This window comes from Aspergillus luchuensis, chromosome 7 (genome assembly GCF_016861625.1).
Source record: "Aspergillus luchuensis IFO 4308 DNA, chromosome 7, nearly complete sequence".
NCBI classification, from domain to species: domain Eukaryota; kingdom Fungi; phylum Ascomycota; class Eurotiomycetes; order Eurotiales; family Aspergillaceae; genus Aspergillus; species Aspergillus luchuensis.
This window is the reverse complement of record NC_054855.1, coordinates 758250-777656: the sequence shown is the minus strand read 5'-3', so window position 1 is coordinate 777656 and position 19407 is coordinate 758250. Positions and strand designations below refer to the sequence as shown.

The 19407-nt window shown below is 49.4% G+C and overlaps 9 protein-coding genes across 9 annotated transcripts; 2 read left to right on the top strand and 7 right to left on the bottom strand.

The window, feature by feature from the left end:
- Window positions 1-1446: 1446 nt before the first annotated feature.
- AKAW2_70305S (uncharacterized protein) lies at window positions 1447-2592 on the bottom strand (the record flags this gene model as incomplete). The annotated part of the gene is made up of 1 exon (XM_041682871.1): window positions 1447-2592. The coding sequence occupies one exon, from the start codon at window positions 2590-2592 to the stop codon at window positions 1447-1449; it is 1146 nt and encodes a 381-aa protein (XP_041547189.1).
- A 955-nt stretch (window positions 2593-3547) lies between these two features.
- AKAW2_70304A (putative membrane protein) lies at window positions 3548-4421 on the top strand (the record flags this gene model as incomplete). The annotated part of the gene is made up of 4 exons (XM_041682870.1): window positions 3548-3734; window positions 3815-4031; window positions 4123-4256; window positions 4339-4421. 4 exons carry the CDS (start codon window positions 3548-3550, stop codon window positions 4419-4421), a joined length of 621 nt encoding a protein of 206 aa, XP_041547188.1.
- Window positions 4422-4688: 267 nt separating this feature from the next.
- On the bottom strand, window positions 4689-7043 carry RRP6_2 (exosome nuclease subunit RRP6; the record flags this gene model as incomplete). Its single annotated transcript, XM_041682869.1, has 1 exon — window positions 4689-7043. The coding sequence occupies one exon, from the start codon at window positions 7041-7043 to the stop codon at window positions 4689-4691; it is 2355 nt and encodes a 784-aa protein (XP_041547187.1).
- A 343-nt stretch (window positions 7044-7386) lies between these two features.
- Window positions 7387-7804, top strand: MDM35 (uncharacterized protein; the record flags this gene model as incomplete). The annotated part of the gene is made up of 4 exons (XM_041682868.1): window positions 7387-7427; window positions 7490-7527; window positions 7583-7653; window positions 7712-7804. 4 exons carry the CDS (start codon window positions 7387-7389, stop codon window positions 7802-7804), a joined length of 243 nt encoding a protein of 80 aa, XP_041547186.1.
- Window positions 7805-8249: 445 nt separating this feature from the next.
- GPI1 (phosphatidylinositol N-acetylglucosaminyltransferase subunit Q/GPI1) lies at window positions 8250-10628 on the bottom strand (the record flags this gene model as incomplete). The annotated part of the gene is made up of 5 exons (XM_041682867.1): window positions 8250-8594; window positions 8641-8726; window positions 8779-9240; window positions 9297-10431; window positions 10494-10628. 5 exons carry the CDS (start codon window positions 10626-10628, stop codon window positions 8250-8252), a joined length of 2163 nt encoding a protein of 720 aa, XP_041547185.1.
- Window positions 10629-10649: 21 nt separating this feature from the next.
- AKAW2_70300S (uncharacterized protein) lies at window positions 10650-11102 on the bottom strand (the record flags this gene model as incomplete). The annotated part of the gene is made up of 3 exons (XM_041682865.1): window positions 10650-10715; window positions 10808-10900; window positions 10983-11102. 3 exons carry the CDS (start codon window positions 11100-11102, stop codon window positions 10650-10652), a joined length of 279 nt encoding a protein of 92 aa, XP_041547184.1.
- Window positions 11103-11570: 468 nt separating this feature from the next.
- On the bottom strand, window positions 11571-14477 carry MSH2 (mismatch repair ATPase MSH2; the record flags this gene model as incomplete). The annotated part of the gene is made up of 2 exons (XM_041682864.1): window positions 11571-14381; window positions 14454-14477. The coding sequence occupies 2 exons, from the start codon at window positions 14475-14477 to the stop codon at window positions 11571-11573; spliced, it is 2835 nt and encodes a 944-aa protein (XP_041547183.1).
- Window positions 14478-14897: 420 nt separating this feature from the next.
- On the bottom strand, window positions 14898-16373 carry AKAW2_70298S (DNA replication factor Cdt1 C-terminal domain-containing protein; the record flags this gene model as incomplete). The annotated part of the gene is made up of 1 exon (XM_041682863.1): window positions 14898-16373. The coding sequence occupies one exon, from the start codon at window positions 16371-16373 to the stop codon at window positions 14898-14900; it is 1476 nt and encodes a 491-aa protein (XP_041547182.1).
- A 1060-nt stretch (window positions 16374-17433) lies between these two features.
- AKAW2_70297S (uncharacterized protein) lies at window positions 17434-17805 on the bottom strand (the record flags this gene model as incomplete). The annotated part of the gene is made up of 2 exons (XM_041682862.1): window positions 17434-17604; window positions 17686-17805. 2 exons carry the CDS (start codon window positions 17803-17805, stop codon window positions 17434-17436), a joined length of 291 nt encoding a protein of 96 aa, XP_041547181.1.
- Between the last annotated feature and the right edge of the window lie 1602 nt (window positions 17806-19407).

Below are 19407 nucleotides of genomic sequence, written 5' to 3'. Positions count from 1 at the left end.
TGGCTTAAATTCTTGGTAATCAGGGTCAATGTATGTATGTAGATCGACCGGGGTTCTTCATTCTAAAGCCTCACGGTGCATACTGCCGGGCTTGGCAGAAGAACTACAGTAAGAAAAATAAGATGTTATAATAAAATGATGGTAAATTATCTACAATCAATAACCGAAAGAAAAGAAGAAGACGGAATACCAGAGTAATCTACATAACACAAAATATCAATCCTGCATGACTCGTGAAGCGAACCGTGAAATTGAAACATAACATACTAAGTTCCCGCCCCAGGATTGACTACTACCGTATCTAGATAGCATATCAATCCCCAAAAATCCCTCATCTTATGTTAATTGTTAATGATCTCCCGATATTAACATGGATCCTGCGACAGGAGCAAACGATGGAAAACGATCGACATGATCCAAGTTAACCTCGCACAGATCCTACAGTAGTAATCAGCAGTGACCACTTCTCGTCAGCGTCATCATGATCTTTGTCATTGTCATTAGTAGCTTCATTTTCTCCACATTAATTACTACATAGTAGATGTAGATGAACTCATATATCTATATATTCGGCAATATAAGCGAGTAGTAAGAAAGTATGATTCAGATCCCGACCTCCTACCTTCAAATCCCTAGTAAGTAACAACACAGTTTCAGAGAGAGAGAGAGAGAGAAGAGAAAAAGAAAATATAAGAGAAAAGCAATACCCACCCTCCCCAAACCAGAAAGAAACCATAGTAGATAATCAGCCCAACCCCAACTCTAATCTACTAAAGTTCGATAGTCCACACCTGTCAAAAGCAAACATCATCCACTGCCATGCAAATCCAGCAATCTGCTTATTGGATGTCACGGATTACTACTGGTCCTAGCTAACTAACGAATTAACTATTTCTTTTTCAATACTAGGTAACTCAATGCATTAAGCTTGCCTATGCACATATGCACACACTAATCAATCGTGTACCACCTTCACAATAATGTGGGGTCACACATATTCTTGTTGCTGTGGTACATCCACCAAGTGACACACATATGCAATGCATGCAGCCTGCAATCTGTGCATTATGCACCCCAAATTTCAGCGTGTGGTTGTGCTGTCAGTGGAGGTTGTCTGGCATAGCAGGCTCCTCCTGGTTGGTTTATGTTTGTGTTGGGTTGGTCTTATTCGGGATTGATACTGATAGGTACTGAAGGTTGGAGCTATGAGCACAGGATCTACAGTTAGTGTGGTATATAATTGTCTTCTACATTGGTTAGTGGAAAGCAAGAAAGGCGGTCTACAGGAAATGGAGTCATAGTTTATTCAATGAAGCAAAACTATGTTGGATTTTATGAGAGCTTATTTTCTGGCAGTAAGCAAGTAAAAAAAGGAATGACTATTGATACCAAGCTCCCAGGTCATCTCAAACCGTGGGTAAGGATGCAAGCACGGTCACTCTGTTCTCAAGAACTGTCGTCACCCGAGAGGTAGCCCATGTCCCGCAGCCGGTCTTCATCCCACATAAAGAGCATGTATTGTGGGTGGCCAGAACCGGTGAAGAAGAGGCTCATCTCTTGATCTGGATTAGCAGGCTGTTCCTCCGCGATCTCGTACCAGAGACGGTGTGGGCCATTATCCTCCTCGATGAATACAAACGGATCATACATCCTTTTGAGCATTGGGTCAGTATTTGGAGAAAATTTCTGCTTATTGAACTTGGGATCGCTGTTTTCTAGCTTTCCCCAAATGGCGTTAAGTATTCTCTCGCCACCAGCCCTCCAGCACTTGAAGCGAAATTTTTCTTCATCATCCAGTCCTCCATGATGCCATTTTTGGTCCAATGTGCGCTTGAACGCCAATCCTCCTTCCAACAGATAGTTGCAACCTTCTTTCTCAGAGAAAGAGCGGAGAGAGCTTTCCAGCTCCACATTATCGGCAATGCACCTCGCTGCATCATCATTGTGGAGAATCTTATTCACAGTTATCACCTGATATAGCATCCAGCCAGTGAAATTCTCTAGGAAGCTCTTCCAAGGAGCATTGGCTTCCTTGCGAGTCATAGTGTGGCGGGGTATGGTGGTCATCGCCTGCAATAGAATATCATGTATGTAGAGGGCACGTTCGACTCGTAGCAACTCAGTCCTAGAAGCGGTCCTCGACGTGGGCCTACCATGTTTTCCTGTTTGTCGCTCAATTGTGTTTTCAGTCAAACTTTTGGCATAAAATTGGACGAGGGCATAGAACCACAACATGCTGCGGGCCTGCTCCTCAGATACTTCCTGCTCCAACTCAACTTTGTGGGTGTTGTAACGGAATAGGAGAGCCGTGAGGCCATAACTCTTGTACCAGTCTGGTTGGACCATGTCACAGTGGACATACGCGTAGACTCGGATCTCCTTGGGGATGGTGTTGTACATGACATGTCTCATCCAATTGGCTCCATATGGTGCAATTTTCTGTAGCATTTGAGGACATTCCTTTTCGATGAGAGCATGCACTTCCACGGCAGGAATATCAAGCAGAGTGATCTTGTTCCGAATGTTTTCGGGAAAGTCGGAGAGACTTGGTCCAGTAACTCCTGGGTTCACCGCAGAATGACTTGACGCCATTTTGTAAGTGAAGGCGCTACTACGGCTTTTTGTAGAAATTTTGAGTTTTTCGAGGTTTGTTGCTTGCTAATTCCTAGGCGATAGTAGATTGAGGCGTGTTGCTGGGAAAAGAAGGAGACCTCTATGACTACTTGCCTCTATTTATAATAATTCGAGGGACTCGCGGGGAGTAACAGCATGCCTTGGTTGAGGACATGCTAAGGAAATACCCATTATGAAAACTACATGACGGTAGTTCCCATGAGTTGGTCTTCTTGCTGTGTGAGAGAAGTGGAATGTCCCTGAATACTCTGGAGCAGTGTTAAATGATTGCATCGGAAACAGCCAGACATTGATGTAGAAATAAGACTTCCCGTGAGCGCTTTCCAGGCATGACAAAAAGATAGAAAGGACTAGCAGGTGCTACCACTATTGCTTCCACACTAGGAGAGGAATGTATGTCTTTTGGAGACAACGAAGAGGCGACATTAGGCAACATCACTCAGTCAGGTGACTATCATGAGGGAAGGGAAAGCACGAGTCTAACAAAAGTATACAACCTATGTATCAATCAATACTACTAAAACATTATCCTTCCCTGAAAAGTGGACCCCAGGCACCCGAATGGCCATTGAATCTCCCCGAACAAAGCCCTTTCATCCACCGGGCTGTACGAACCCCTGCGCATTCCTGCATGAACCCTAATTTGTATCCGATAAGCTTAAATTCAAATCCTACAATGATGAGATAGACATGTCAAAATAGCCCTAAGAAAACACAACATACAACATCACCCGCAATGCTGGAGAAAATTAAATCGATAGTCCCTCATTTACCCGCAGCTATTCTTTTCAGCCGCAATCACATGCAAAAATCCACCTTAAACGGAGTTGTATTTCCTCCGTTTCTTCAGCACCGCGTTCCCCAAATCTCCACAACCACCACCATCACCACGTCACTACCTCAATCCGACAATATGCCCTCCCTCAGAACAACCTACCTAGTAACCTACAACACCATCAACGCCCTCCTCTGGCTCTACATCTTCTCCTCCATCATCCTCTCCCCCTTCCAATCCCCCCAGACAACCTACGCTACCCTCGAACCCTGGACAAGATGGACCCAAACCATCGCCATTCTTGAAATCCTACATGCTGCATTAGGCAAGCCAAGCCCCTATCACCATATACCTAATCCCTACAACATCCACCACCGAACACCAATAACTAACTGCAAAGAAAAGGCCTAACCCGCTCCCCCATCTTCACAACCTTCACCCAAATCTTCGCCCGCAGCGTCCAAGTCTGGGCCATCAACTACGCCTACCCAGAGACGACCAGCCCCTCACTAGCATACAAGTACATGCTACTAGCATGGTCATTCGCAGATGCAATCCGGTATTCTTATTTCGCGGTCCTAAGTGCCGGTGCGCCTGTGCCGGGATTGTTGAGGTGGTTGAGGTATGCACGCATGCAACTTACTCTTCATTTTCTTCTTCCATTGTTCCTCCCCCTATTCATATAGATAACGTGACTGAACTAATGGGATTAGATACTCCCTCTTCCTGATCCTCTACCCCATTGGCATCGGAAGCGAATGGTGGCTCATGTTCCAGGCGCTGCGCGTTACGAATAGCATCCCTGTTCAGGCGTTGTTCGTTTTCTTTCTGTTTCTTTATGGTCCTGGTGAGTTTTTTTCCCCCTTTCTCCTCGTTGACATTAGTGTGGATGTGGTATAGGAGCGGTGTTGTTGATCAGTTATGTGTAGGTTCGCCCATGATGTATTCGTACATGGTCAAGCAGAGAGGGAAGACTTTGGCTGGGGGTGAGGAGAGGAAGGAGAAGAAGTGAACGAGTGGTTGGTTGGCGGATGCAGGATGTGGCTAGTTAGTTATATACTAATATTGCAGGGGATGGATGTGGTTGGTGGTATGGGACAACTAGTATTGACGAATGATACAATTGGAACGGACTGGACTAGACAAAATTGAATTGATTTGAAGGAAGATTCAAAACCGGGTATCGCTATGCATTTACAAACACTATGTCCATGCCCATGCTTTTGCGCACCATTCCTCTGACAAAGAAACAACACTCCTTTCTATCACACCTAACAGATCACCGGAACGTAAACGCCTTACCAGCAGTCTCGCGCTTCTGTTTCCGCACGCCCGACGGAGCATCGAGCACCTTCGCATATGGGTTATAGCGACGCCTAGACGGGAGTCCCGAAGTAGCCTTAGGGTTGGCATTGAACACAGAGGCAGCGGACTCGTAGTTGAAAGCAGCCTCCTCTTCCTCCTCTTCTCCGTCCTCCTTGGAGGCAGACTCAGGCTGTGCTGCGGCCTTGTTCTTCTTCTCCTTGCGGCGCTGTTTCTTGGATGGCTTATCTTCAATGTCTAACGAGGAGCTGGCGTCCGTGGTGGGGCCATCGATTTCCGATGAGGCAGACTGCAACTGCTCGACCGTCTCTGAGGGGGCAGCCTTGCGCTTGCGGGGGCCACCCATCTCCTTGACGGTGAAATATTTGTTTTCGTCCTCCTCTTTCTTTTCTTCCTTAACGGCGGGAGCAGAGGTAGCGGGTTTCGGCGTTTGAGGTTGAGCGGGTGCGAGCTTCTCGCGGGCTTCGGAGACAGTTCTAGGCATAGGTGGAAGAGGGAGGGAGAGACGTAGAGCTTCGGCTGAGGCAACGGCGGAGTATTCGGGAACCGTGGGGGGTTCTTGCGACTCCAAAACGGAACCCCAGAATTGGGATACCTCGTAACGAGATACAGTGGGGAGATTGGCCTCTGCTGGGGATGGGGATGAGACATCGACCGCCTGTGTCGCCGGTGTGGCTGGTGTACCCCTGGTTGGCTTGACATACACGTCACGCCATTCAGGGCCTTCAGCACCCTCATCCTTCGCCTTCTTGATGACTTCCAGAAGGTCTACAGCGCGGTTCTGGACAATTGGCGTCACGGGCGACAATGTTCGGAACAAGGTGCCCAAGTCGAGCGGCATAGTGTGAGCAACCCTAAAGAGAACGTGCTTCGGGAACACACACTGCACGCCTTCATCTTCCTCTCTGGCAACCTCGTCACGCCACTGATGTACTGCCTTGAACACGGCGAACTGTTCCCGGTTGACCACAACCGAATTGCGGGAAAGGAGGTCGTACCAACCGCCCGGTCCTTGACCAGTAGCAGCATCGTAGACAGGACGCTCGTATACTTGCAGAGCTTCTTTCTTCGACTGCTCCAAGACGTAGTCGACAAGGTTGTTGTCAGGTAGGGAGTTTTCGACAAGTTCATTGCGAATGTGGTCGTAGATGTGAAGAAGGTAGTGAGTATCGGAGCGAGCGTAGTCGAACATGCCTTCCGGGATCGGCCGAATGCGCCAGTCGGCCATCTGGTAGCGTTTATCGGCTTCGAAATTGACAAACTTCTGCAGCAAGAACTTCAAACTGCGCTTCGGGTAGTTCAACGCGCACGCAGCATGGTATGTATCGAACATGCCGACGACATACAGCCCCAAGTCGCGCTGAAGCCAAATGATATCCATCGAGGAACCGTGAAGCACCTTAAGAATGTTGGGATCCGTAAACACTTCGTTGAGAACCTGCAACTCCTCCCTCCACGGCTTAAGCGTATCGACAACCCAATCCTTATCCCGAGTGCTAATCTGCATCAAGGAAACAAGACCCTGGTACGAATGCACATCGTGATGCTCCAAATCAATCGCAATCTCCTTCGCAGCCTTAAGCTCCTCCAACATCTCCTTCACACCTTCCTGAGTATCCACAAAAGTCGCCTTTGTCGACTCCCACGGCTGATAATCCACCGGCGGCGAGACACTGTACGACGAAGCGGGGTACTTCGCGGCACGGATCTCCGTCTCGTATGGGTTGACATATCCGACCGCAGAACCGGCCAATTTCAACGAGTCCTTCAACGGAACTACAGCATGGGGCTTCGTCTTAAGCAGCGGCTTGAAAGGGGCGGTATCGGTGTTATCGGCCTTGCGCTCAAACAGCAATTGCGGCTTCGGGATCTTCGACGGGCCGTAGTCGTAGATGGTCGGAAATTTGGCGGGTTGCTTCTTCGCGGCCTTCGCAGCGGCAGCGGCAGCCTGATCTTGTTGCGACGGACTCAGCTTCTTAATAACACCAGTAAATTCATCCAGGCACGCGTCGGCCTTTTCCAAAAGCGCATCGATAACATCCACGACACCGCGCCAATTGTCTTCAAGGGAATCTTCGTCGTCCAGAGTCGGCGCGGAAATATCGGTCCCGGCGGTGGCGGCTTTCAGGATGGACGAAGTGAGCGACAAGAGTCGGTTGCTCTGCTCGTCCAAGGAATCGGAGACCTCTGCGTTAGAGGTGCGATGGAAATCGAGATCTTCGGCTGAAAGTTGACCGGCGGTGCGCGTCACCTGCATCAGGGACGACTGCACCTGTTGCTGTAATGAGCCGAAATCTGCTGTGGAATCCATGTTGAGAAGCAGAGACCAGACAGACAAACCCGTTGGACTCTGGCGGCAGCAGCAATGGGAAGTGGACTTGTCTTTCCTGGATAAGAAAAAAAAGCAGTCGGAGGTGGAGAAAATCGTCGCGTCGGTTGATACTGACCGCCTGCTTGAAAAGTACTAGTGATCATCACGAGTGATCTCGAAGATGGATTACATAAGGTGCAATGAAGATGATCTCAACTGGAAAGCAGGTTTCATTTACATGCACTCGAAAATATCAGCATCTGGTCTTAGACAAGGGATAAAGTCATCTATCTCATACCCTTGATTATCTGTGGAAGGAATTGTCCGATTCATCCGACCCAAGATGTCAGCATCAATCGCCCCCGAGTGCAATGATATCAAAGAGTACGACTCATTCACCAGCACACCCCAACACATATCTAACATCCATCTAACAATTTGAGTAGAAAATATGATACATGCTTCTTGAAATGGTACAGCGAAAGTAAGTCTCAGCTCCCTTATCCCAAGTAAGCATATAACTCACCAAAGACCCGCAGAGTACCTCCGTGGCAACACCACCTCTAATGATTGCGACGAGCTTTTCAAGAAGTACAGGGCTTGTTTGAATGTATGACTCTACTCAAACCAGCTCTCAAGCTAGCTACCTAACTAATCTCGTCTAAAAGCTCGCACTGAAAGAACGGGGTATCGACACCATGCTTGATGATGCTCGCAAGAGTGCGAAGGAGAGCGAAGCTGAATACACGCGGAAAAGCTGATGCGTTGTGTTCACGATTTTTTATCAATCTTTTCTTTCGTTTCCTTTCGTTCCTCTTTCGATGTTTTTTTTCTTGCATTAGGGATGTTGGTTACGATGGACCTCTCCTCTCCGACGACATAGGGTTGGTCCAGAGACCCCGCCCAGCGAAGCATTCATCTCATCTCATCTTATTTTGTGCTGTATCTGACTCTCCTATCGGGTGTTTCATTGTCGAGAGAAGACGAGTCTACGATTGTATTATTAACACATGTCATTTTGGCGTTTTGGGTGCATCTCTCTAGACGCTTTTGCTATCATGGCAGGAGTTCTAACTGTCTATCTAGCTATGTTGTACTATATATGAAGCATATACTGAAGGTTAAAGCTTGATCTTGCAACCCGTCTCTATATCGTGTATCAACATTATATACTAGATTATTATCTAATGCGACATGAATCATATACTATCGATGCCCTCGCCTCCTCAGTTCGCCTTGGCCAAATGCCCCTGGAACCTTCAGTATCCCATTCGCTGCAGTTCCCATGCCTCCAACCATGGACGAGGAACTGCTGCTGCTACTACTGGTCTTGCGAGGCTGTGTCAGCATCGACCATACCTCAGTCATGCTCGCCCGGCGCGCAGGAAGCATGCTGTACTGCATGCCGTACAGGTTGCGGCGGTGGATAGGAGGCACAAAGCGGCCAGTCACAAGGCAGAAGATGACTTGTGGGGAAAGATAATGTTTCCGTAGGCGATGACCCAGTTGGAAGTACTGATCAAACATAGCACGGAGAGTAAGAGGGATAGACTGTTCAGGTTAGCATTTGATGGCTCAGTGGATATTGGCTGCTCACCTCGAGGTGAATATAAGGCACAGTGACGCTCGACTTGCTTGTCGAGGCCTTGTCGTGCTCTTCACGAAGTTCGAATCGTATCCCACCTAAGAATGCAATCAGCTAATTGGCCTTCGATAAGACGTGAATTTAACGCACCTGGCAGTCTCCGTGAGTCCTTGACTCGGAGCATCAGTGCGAAAAGCGGGAAATGATTCAAGAATGCCAAGCAGGTATCGAGAGCTGCCTTAAGTGAAATTATCAACATCCGCGCGCTCGCGAAGGCGAGATAGAAGACGATAACTGTGGGTAGAAGGAAGAAAAGAACGGTGAACAAGATGGTCCCAAGAAGTAGTTGGTCAAGATCGTAATCGCATGAATCTATACGGTTGCGAAGCACGTTTCGCTTCTTGCCGCGGAAAAGATGGAAAAGCGAGATAATGATGGTAAGTTGCCAGTTAAAAATCCGGGCAGATGCGATGTAGAAAGAGTAGATATGCACTGTCAAGATAGATATGAGGTCGGAAAACAGGGCAATTGGCATACTTGCCCCGGCGAAACTGGAACAGCCGACAACGTAAATAATATGTGGTAGGTAAGGTTGCAAGTTGGCGATGCAAGCTTTCATCTAATTAGCCCAAATGGAACATTAAGATGGACAGGGAATCCAAGCTTACCCGCCCAATTTTCAATGACCCACAAGAAAAGGTCACCCAAGAACGCGGCGAGTTCGTTATTGAGCTTAAGGCCAGCCGGCCAGTCCATGAGCCAGGAAATAGTACCCTGTAGCCCTTCCACTGTATAGCCTGTCAAGATGAAACTGATCTGAAAGGCGACCCAGTTGGCATTGTCGATAATGTATGACCCTAGTGCAATTCCAATAATCACATCGTTGGCGACAAGCCACAAGCTGTTGTAGAAGCGAATGTAGTCCGGATGACTCGTAGTCACACTCTCCCAATTATCTTTCCTCTGGCGTAGTTTCACATATTGTATGGGCCAGTAACAGAACTGCTGTAATCGAATATCCACCTGCTGAGCTGTCGCAGATATGTCTTTCAGAGCAGCGGCATCAGGACGAGCGCGCCATTCGAGAATCTGCAGGACAATCTCTGCAATCGTGCGATGGAACACAAGCCCAACAATGAATATGCGGGTAATTACAGGCCAGATCCACTGCCAGAAGACATAGGAAACGCCGAGAACGAACAGATCCCATAGCGTAGTAGCGGATTCTACAACCCGCTCACCCACACTCATGCTTCTCTTGACACGGATGCCTACCAAATGGCTATTCTTCTCCATAAGCTTCCCCATCTCATAAGCGCAGTTGACCTGGTTGATGATGAGGGGTAGGGCCTGTTCTTTAGACGACGGAACATGCTTGACCACCGTGTGGAGCTTCAACTTCTCCACCAGCATTCCAGCTTGAGCCTTGTCCGACTCCTCTTCGGTATCAATCTTGTCGGATACAGCATCTGACTTATCCGAGCCAAACACCTTGTCGCCCAATGCCAAAGAGATCGGTTCCAAAGACATGTATTCCATCCTGGTAGGATGGGGCCGATGAAACATGATAACCTGGACAGACAAGTTTGTTTCCGGCGGACAGAAGATCCGAGGGACCTTGCCTGACGAACTCGTAGTAACATAGAGATGGGACGGATTGAAAGCCGTTGGCGGATCTGGCGAATTAGTCGATCCTAGGACATGCATAGCCGAACGTCCACATAGAGCGAATATGCGCACGATAGGATGGGGACTATTGCGGAAAAGAATCCCCGCCCGCAAAGCGTTGTCGACATTCCGGGGCTATCGGCCAAATGTTAGCTGCCTCTCGCTCCCAGCATGAACACAGTATAACCCAGTTTTACCTCCACATCTTCCAAGACTGTCAGAACGAAAAAGTCCACCTCTGAATTCCGCCATCCAACAATCACTCCTGGCGACGATGACCGGGGAAGATCGTATGGCCAAAATACCCGTAGCAACCCATCGCTCATGAGCATGTTGACATCCTCCAACCGTGATCAAAAGGAGCCTCGACGGCGTAGTTGTTCGCGCGCGGAGACGCCCAGGTGCACGTATCGAGGGTGCTAATCAAGAATATCAGCCTTGTTCGGGATCTCATAGCTGTATGGCCGTTCCGCAACAGCACGGCAAGCCAGCCATGGCGATAGTAGCATACCAATTCACCCTCAGTCGCAGCTATGTGATTGATAGGAAGTACGAGAAGAAAGAAGAATACTGATAAGAGGAGGAAACCCTTTGCGGTCCGTGTCTATTGTCGAGGGAGAAGTTAGCCCGTCCGTTGTTCAGTTACCGCGATTGCGCGAAGGAACAGGTAGCAGAACGAAGCATACCACAACGCCGTGATCCCAGGCGAATATAGCCAATTCGTATAGGCGAGTAACAAGATCCCACCTCGCGGTGATGTAGCCCGCTACGAAGATACCGAGAGTGAGGATGGAAAAGGGGTGCATGAATCAAGCTGTCCGGCGGGTGGTCGCTTCAGTTTGCGCGCATTGCTGAGGGGAGTGAAGAGGGCTGGAAGCGGAAGCGAAATTGCCGAAAAAAAGTGACGATCGCACAAGACAGGCTGACAAGTCATACAAGAGGAGATCAAAGACAATGAGAGCTTCTCAATCAACCGGCAAGCTGAAAGTCTCACGGCACGGAGTGGGCGACGGGGAAGATGCGGACCGCAACCCTGAGGCGTCTAGATCTCCGCGGTCCCACGTGACTGGGTATACATCTATGCTACTACACAGTATGGAGTAGATGAAGATTTGAGGCATGTTTTTGTATTGTGCTCCTTAAACTAGATTTAACCACTAAATCCAATAAATTCTTTTAATCCTTTACCCATTGAACCATGTCAACATACAAATAATCCCAGTCCGAACTCCCAGCCGCTATAAACCCGAATGGCAGCAAACCCATACCCATAACTACAGAGCCTTAATGCCCTGGAACACCTTGTTCGCTTGTAACTTTGGATCACTGTTGACAAGGTCACGCATGATTTGGCGCTTTTCTTCAACCGTCAGGTCCTTGCCGGGTGCCTCAATTGCTTCCTTCCACTTCAGCAACATGTCCTTGAGGAGAGCACTTCCCTCCTCAACTTCTTCCTGGGAGTACTTGTCAAGTGTCATGTTGGACTCTTGTCCCTGTGCTCCAGAGGAAGTGAAGTCCTCGAGCTCGTCTGCCTTCTGTCGCGCCATGTTGACCACCTTCTCCGGGAAGCGGACCAATTCAGCGACGTGAATACCGAATGACTGGTCACAGATGCCCGGTTCGACGCGGTACAGTAGCGTGACCTGGTCCCGCTTCGAGTCTTTGCTCTCCTCATCACCTGTGCCATCACCAATAAAAGCCACTACATGTAGGTTCTTGGCCGACTTGGGGTAGCGATCGGCCAGGGCCGTCAATTCGTGGAAGTGGGTTGCAAACAGGCCGAAACAGCGAATCTCAGTGACGATGTGCTCTGAAATAGCCCATGCAAGGCCGAATCCATCGTATGTACTAGTTCCGCGACCAAGTTCATCGATGATGATCAAGGACTCCGAAGTCGCAGACTTGAGGATGTTTGAGGTTTCAAGCATCTCGGCCATGAAAGTCGACACACCCTTGAGCTGCGAGTCACTCGCACCAACACGAGCAAGGATACAGTCGAATATAGTCAGCTCCGCCTCGGAGCAGGGCACGAAACAGCCCGTCTGAGCCATCAGCGCAATAACGCCAATCTGTCGGATATAGGTCGATTTACCACCCATGTTGGGACCGGTAATAATGAGGAAGGATGACTCATCACGTATGAGCGACACATCGTTGGTGATGAATGAAATATCATCCTGCATTTCCATGCAGGGATGCCGCGCTTCCTTCAGAATCGTGTTTCCAGTACCGCGCGGGTGAATTCTGGGGCGGACATAGGGCGTAGGGGCGTGTACCGCACAATGCGCGAAGCTCACAATAACATCGAGATGAGCTAGAACGCCAGCAAGCTGCTCCAGGACAGGGCAGTAGGAAGCAGCTACACCAACGACCTCGCTGACCAGACCAGTCTGGGTGCGATTGTAGTTGGAAGACAGCTGATCGTGCTCACGACGGAGCGCTTGCATTGTCGAAGTCGTAAAGTAGACACCGTTCTTCTGGGTGGAGCACTCCTGGTACTCTCTCTTGTTGCGGATACAGCCTGCCTCGTTGCGAGTCAGTCGGAAGCACCAGCCATGCACACGATGGTTCTCCAGAAACAGCTTCTTGTCCACTTCTTGGTCCAGATCCCGGCCCACGCGACGGTGTTCCGAGTCCATATCGTGACGCAGCTTATCCAACTTCTTGCGAATGATGCGCAAGCTCTCATCGAACTCCGGCTTGATAATGAACTCGTGGTTCTCCAACGCATCCAAGTCCACCGTCGTCTCAACCATCTCCTCCAGCTTCGCCAGGTTATCCGAATGGCTGCGCAGCTTAGACGTATACTCCGCTTCCAGAGGCGTCTGATACTGCTCATCCATCACATTCTCCAGCGATGCAACAAAGCCCGGCAGGCGAATGGCGACTTGATACACACGCACGACATCCTCCAACGTCGCCTGCTTTCTCTGGAACCGCTTCGCCAAGCGATATAAATCCGGGATCGAGCGCAGATGCTCCTCCTGCATCGTCTGCCGAAGCTCCGTGTCCATCACAAACGACTCCACCAGCTGCTGTCTCTTCTCAATCTCATCCTTATCCATCAACGGCTGCTTCAACCACTGCGCCAGCAACCTGCTTCCTACCGGCGTCTTACAATGATTCAGCAACCCGAACAGACTCATCGACTTAGATCCGTCCCGCGGACCCGGCATGAGATTCAACGCCCTCAGCGCCGACGAATCCAGCTTCATGAACTGCGACAGATCATGCTGATACAGACGATACTGGCCAAAGTTGGATGGATCCGTCATAACGCCGAGGTACTTGATCAGCGCCGCCGCGGAACCCATTGCCAACTTCAGCTCAGTCTGCGGCAGCGTCCCCGCAGACCTCTCATCCCTCAACAACCTCGTCAAATCCTGCTCAATATCCCTGACCCCAAAGTCACCACTCTGCCTCTCTGACACTGCAATCCCACAACTGTCCATAATATTCCTCACCTTCCCCAGCTCCACATCCTTCCTCCCGGCGTCCATTTGCACAAGACACTCCTTCACTCCCAGCTGAATTACCAACGACTCCAGATTCGAATAGACATCATTATCCAAGAACTCACTCACACCAAGCTCCCTAACACTCGCATCCGCAAAGCAAACCCCCACGCTCCTCGCCTCCCCGGCCTTCGCGGATATCTTCACAGCCAGAATGATCGGTGCCCCGGCCTCAATATTCAATCCACCCACACTCCCCAATTCCTCTTCCACATCCTGCAAGTTACCGGGACTAGCCTGCTTAATGAGCTTCCACTGTCCGCCGCGCCCGCTCGCAGAGCCCCAGATCTCCACTCGCCGATTGAGTCGAAATAGCGCCTCGCGCAGGAAATTGCGGAATACAGTCACGCTCATCGTCACGGAAGGCAGGCCGCCTGTGTCGCTGCGGCCGAGGTTGCGGATCACAGAGGTGGTTTTGTAAACGGTGCGAGCGATGAATTCGGCTTCGGCGCCGTGGGCGGAGTACCAGTCTCCGCGGTCAAAAACTCGAATGGTCTCATTGTTGTTGTCGTTGTCAGAGGAGGAGGAAATGGAGCGGTAGAAGCGGATGAAGCCGACTTCGTCGTCCACCTAGATAGTACAATTAGTCCAATGTTAGCCGATTTCTCTTCTTATTAGTTTTTTGAATTGGGCGGAGCTTACCTTGAGATCTGGTCGAGATGACATGGTGCTATAGTCTATCTCCAACGAGGAAAGAGACTTGTGCGCCTGCTTGTCGGTCGTTGGAGGTATGGGCTCAAAGCTAAGCTGCGGATAGTTGATAGTTGATAGGTATGGCTGCCGACGCGCTGCGGGAAACGCGGTCACGTGTATACGCGTCCGCGCGCGGCCGGGTTAATTAAGGGATCTGCTGCCTGAGGTATGGACATGATGATGGGGAAAGAATACACTTGGATATACGGATAGGAAAAGCACAGAGTCATAGTCTTATAAGTTGTTTTTATACTATCATTACATACATATGCTAATGCTACATACCGCTGACAATGCAATCATAATGCCGGAGGCATACCAGGCCACCCGGATGAGGTATCAAACAGAACATCCATCCAAATGAAAGACACAGGTGTATCCAACGTATCCATATTAAGCAGCAGAGACGACAGTCTTCTGCGCCTCAGACCCTTCCCACCCAAGCTTCAACTGGGCCACCTTGGCTCCAATCTCCTTGAGCTGGACATCCGCACATGACTTAAGAACCACAGACTTCATCTGATTCACCGTGACGAGATTCACCCACCCCCCGGCAACATCCTCCCGGGCCAAAATCTCCAAACAAATCTCCACCTCCTGCTGGGAGATTGGACTCCGCACAGAATCCCGGACGTGCTGCGCAATCATCTCGATCCGGAACGGCGTCCGCTGCGCAGCCATCACGGCCTTCGCTCCGGTCCCGACATACCCAGCAGGTCTCAGTAGCGCCAAAACCCCCGCAACCTCCTCCACGCGCTCCGCAGCTGCCCTCCTTAACAGCTCCTGCTTCGACGGCGGCGGCGGCAACGTCGCCTGTCGCAGCTGCTTATCCTTGATGCGCTCCAGTAGTCCCTTCCGGCGCGTACTTGCCGCATCGATCGGTTTCTCTGGCACATCGTCCTTCCCATCCGCACGTAACTTTTCCGTCTTCAGTCGAATCACCCCGCCCCTCAAGTCCTGCAACCGTTGCTGTCCCTTCCGGAACGTGGTGAACGGTGTCAACGACTCTTGGATCGTCGCAACGCCCAGCGTGTTGACGAAGTCCACCCTTGATTCGTCTCCGTCCACCGCATCCAATGCCTTCTCCCAAAGCAAATCCACGCTCTGCTCAAACCGCTCTTGCAATTCACTCTCGCTCGTCCGCTCCTCGCCCTCCCGTACAATTCGCTCCAAACACACCCTTCCCAGTCCATAGTTCGCAATTCGATATCCGGGAAAGGCTGTCGATGATGGCTCCTGGTCCAGAACCCAAATGAGTCGTTGCAGATCCTTAATTACCACCTTCCGCTTCTTCCAGAGTCGTTCAATGGTAGGGAGCAGTTCTCTCAGGTCGGCAGGGGCAGTAACACCATTGTGCATAGCATGAAGCGCAACAGCCTTCAGGAACGCTCCATGCAGGTTTACGAGATCCTCCACACATGCTGCACGACGATTCACAGGAGCTGACTTTGTGGTTGTCTTCCTAGCACCTGTGCGTTTCGAGGGGGTACTCGGCGGCTGCTCAGGAACAGCAGTAGCAGCCGAGCCGCTCCTCCTCACTGACACCGAAGACCGTGCATAATGTCCACTTCTAGGCGTATTCAAGGTCAATTCTCCCAATCGAAGAGACTTGGAAGGTGTGACTGCATCCGTGCTTTCCACTCCTTGAGGGCCCCGGCAGTCGACGTTTTCGAGCTCGACCAGTTTGCGTTTCTTGGAAGGCGTGACCGGGACATTCGTCGTCGTTGTCGTAGCGGGCTTCTTGATATCCGATAAGGAGGAAGGAGCTACAACACCAGGCTTAGTCGCTCTTGCGAAGCTCTGGATGCCCGGTTGCTGCTGCTGTTGCAGGCCTCGGGCTGCCTGCCTTGTGGAATAAGTGCGCGGCATCGCGGTTTCCGACTATTAAAATGAGGAAATTAAGGGATAGGAATCCTATTGGCGTATCATAGAGTAATTATTAAACAATTAGACCCTTTAGATAAGATATGATAGAAGTAGTAGTGGTGTACGTATGGAAAGTCTGGGGAAGAGAGAAAGAAGATAATATGAGTGTTAGAGAAAATCCACTAAAACGGGGAATGATTATTCTTTTTTCTTTAAGGGATGGGACAAAATGGATGGGTAACAGCGGGTAGCGTGGATTTTAGGTGGAGTTCACGCGCGACGCGATCAAGGCGCGTCTGGTGTCTTTGGCGTATCCGTGTTAGCCGGAAAGGGTAATATTAGTTTTGAGTTGGAACTTTAGCTGCGGGTCATGATCACATTGACTTTTGATGAGTGCAGAAAGAGAATTATATCATTGATACACTCGAGAGAGAGAGATTGTTGTTCTCTCAATATTAGCCATACTTCAGTGGTCATATATGAATAGAATGAATGTTGATATCTCTCACTAGTCTCTACAGCAATAATCAGCCTCGGAATGCAGCATACCGGTAACCCCCTCCCCGCACTGGGTTAGTAGTCTAGACCAAGTGCTGCAGATTGGGGGACGGAGGTATGCTCTAGAACATTGCTTTTCTTGTCACTCTCTCTCTCCACTATTTTTGCACTTTGGTTGGGTACGTAGTTGGCTAGACTGCAGTCATCTAACCTTACTGACTAGATCATATTCAGGCTCCGCACACTACGTAACTATCCCACTTAACCATATTCCAAGACATAACAGAGAAGAGGGTAAATGAATGCATCATTCATTAACATAACACCATCACCTTAACCCAGATATACGTAGTTAAGTACATAAAACAACATATCCAGACAAGACACACAACTCGTCATTCTTATCATCACGATAATTATAAAAGTAGAAGAACGATGCATATTAGAACAGCATCAGCATCAGCATCATCATAAAGCCCAGCCCAGCTAAGCTCTCAATTCATTTTCCAATCAACCACCTTCCTTCTCATCAATTATGAATCACTTCCAAGAGGCTGTAAGATTATTATTTCTTCCCCCCAAACCACCCGGACACCGCTCCCTTCGCCTCCGCCGCCTTCTCCTCAACCTTACCCTCCAACTTCTCTGCTCCTGAGCGCAACTCAGCCGTCTTGTCGCGACCAATCTTCTCCAGACGGTTCATGCCATCTTTGGCGTCTTTGCTGGCGGTGTCGATCTATTCAATCACACAATATCATTAGCATCCATCGTGTCACATCATTGGGATGAAAACATAGAAAAGAGGGTATGGACATACCGCCTCATCAACATTCAACCGTGCCTCATACGCTGCCTTTTCACCTGCCTTCTCGGCTTGATCGCCTGTGGGTGCCTTGAGACGGGCAAGGTGGGCGTCATCTACACACATACCACACATTCAGCATTAGCAACAAACACCCATCAAACGACGAAAGGAAAGAAGAAGTGGCTTGGCATACGTCTCATCTCCTCCTTCGCAACCTTGGGATCGCCTCCAGCGCGGTACATGTAATAGCCACCGGCGCCGAGGGCAGCAATGCCGAGGTAGAGGGCGGTAGGGTTCTTCGACATGGTGAATGTGTATGTATATGTATGATCTTCTTTGAGGTATAGACAATTCGAATGGTATGCTTGTTATTGTTGTTTGCAGCTTGAATGAAATCCGGTACAGGAGGGAGACAACAGACAGGTACTTATAGATTGTAGATGAGTTGAAGTTGGAAATGAACTTTGGTTGTTAGTCTGGGCAGAGAGTAAGAAAGTAATGAGTGCAAGTGGCTAACTAGGCAAGTGTCACAGGGTATGACGTCTTTGGGGGGTTAGGGTCCGGCTTCGGTCTTCTTCTCCTCTTGTCGGGTGGTGCAGTCGGTTCTTTTTTTTGTTTTCTTGTTTGTTTTACTTGTAAATTTTTAGGTGTTTTTGCTTGTGCGAATCAGATGATCTGGGTACTTGATTTTAGTGTAGAGGTTTTGTAAGTCGATTATTTCTCCCATATATTGTTCTCTGTAGTAGAGGTATTTGCAGATAGCTACAGAGCTATGTTGCTCCGGCGCGGCGAGGATCGCCTGCGGGACCGACACTACGTCACTGCAAGGTCATCGGGTCCAACGGCTTCCATGACCCAACTCTTCTTGCTTCTGACACAACTAACGAAGGACATAGGGTAGATGTTGCTGGAGTGGGCTGGTGTAAATCGAACACGTCATGATGGGGCTGTTAGCTACTTCATGTTGGCCTATGTAGTGGTTACCCACCAGTTACAAAGTACAACTGGAATGGAATTGAATCTCTGACATTTATCACTTTACCCGCAGCTGGTTGCTAATTGAATCCTCACTGTCGCAGAAAAAAAAGACACATATAATGAAATACACAGAGGGCCACACTTGGACACCATAAGGAGAGCGCAATGGATAGATATAGACAGAAGCCGAACACACAATCGAAGCCACACCACGACCAGAGTAGGAAACTCCTTCCATAACCTCGTAGCTGAGCTCGAGATCAAGGCCGGGGGTATCTTCATGCACTATGGACAGCAGACCGGAGGTGATGAGAACGCCAAAACATGCAACCGGACAAAAAAACCAAAAGACAAAGAGAAAGAAAACACCCGAACGAAGACACAGCAATTGTCAGAGAGCCCATATATCGATCCAACCCACTGATGCATTATTCGTCAGTCATCACATCATAAAGATTCCCGCAGCCGAGCGGTGGTGTGCAGCTCCGAGTAACGAGAGGCTAAGTATCTAGCAATCCGCAGTTATATCAAGAACAAAGAAAATGTAGAGGATCCCCCAGAAAGAAAAAGACCGGGCGCCCCGTACTATACAACTCCGGCTCGAAACAAAAGAGGAAATGGCGGGAAAACCGAGAAAGATCGACTTCAGAATTGAAACAATTCAGAACCCCTGCTCGCAGAGGACATCCCAACATGTTCACACCACGATTCCTTCACAGAAAAAGCTTCGCTGCGCTTTTGTTCTCACTCGTGGCA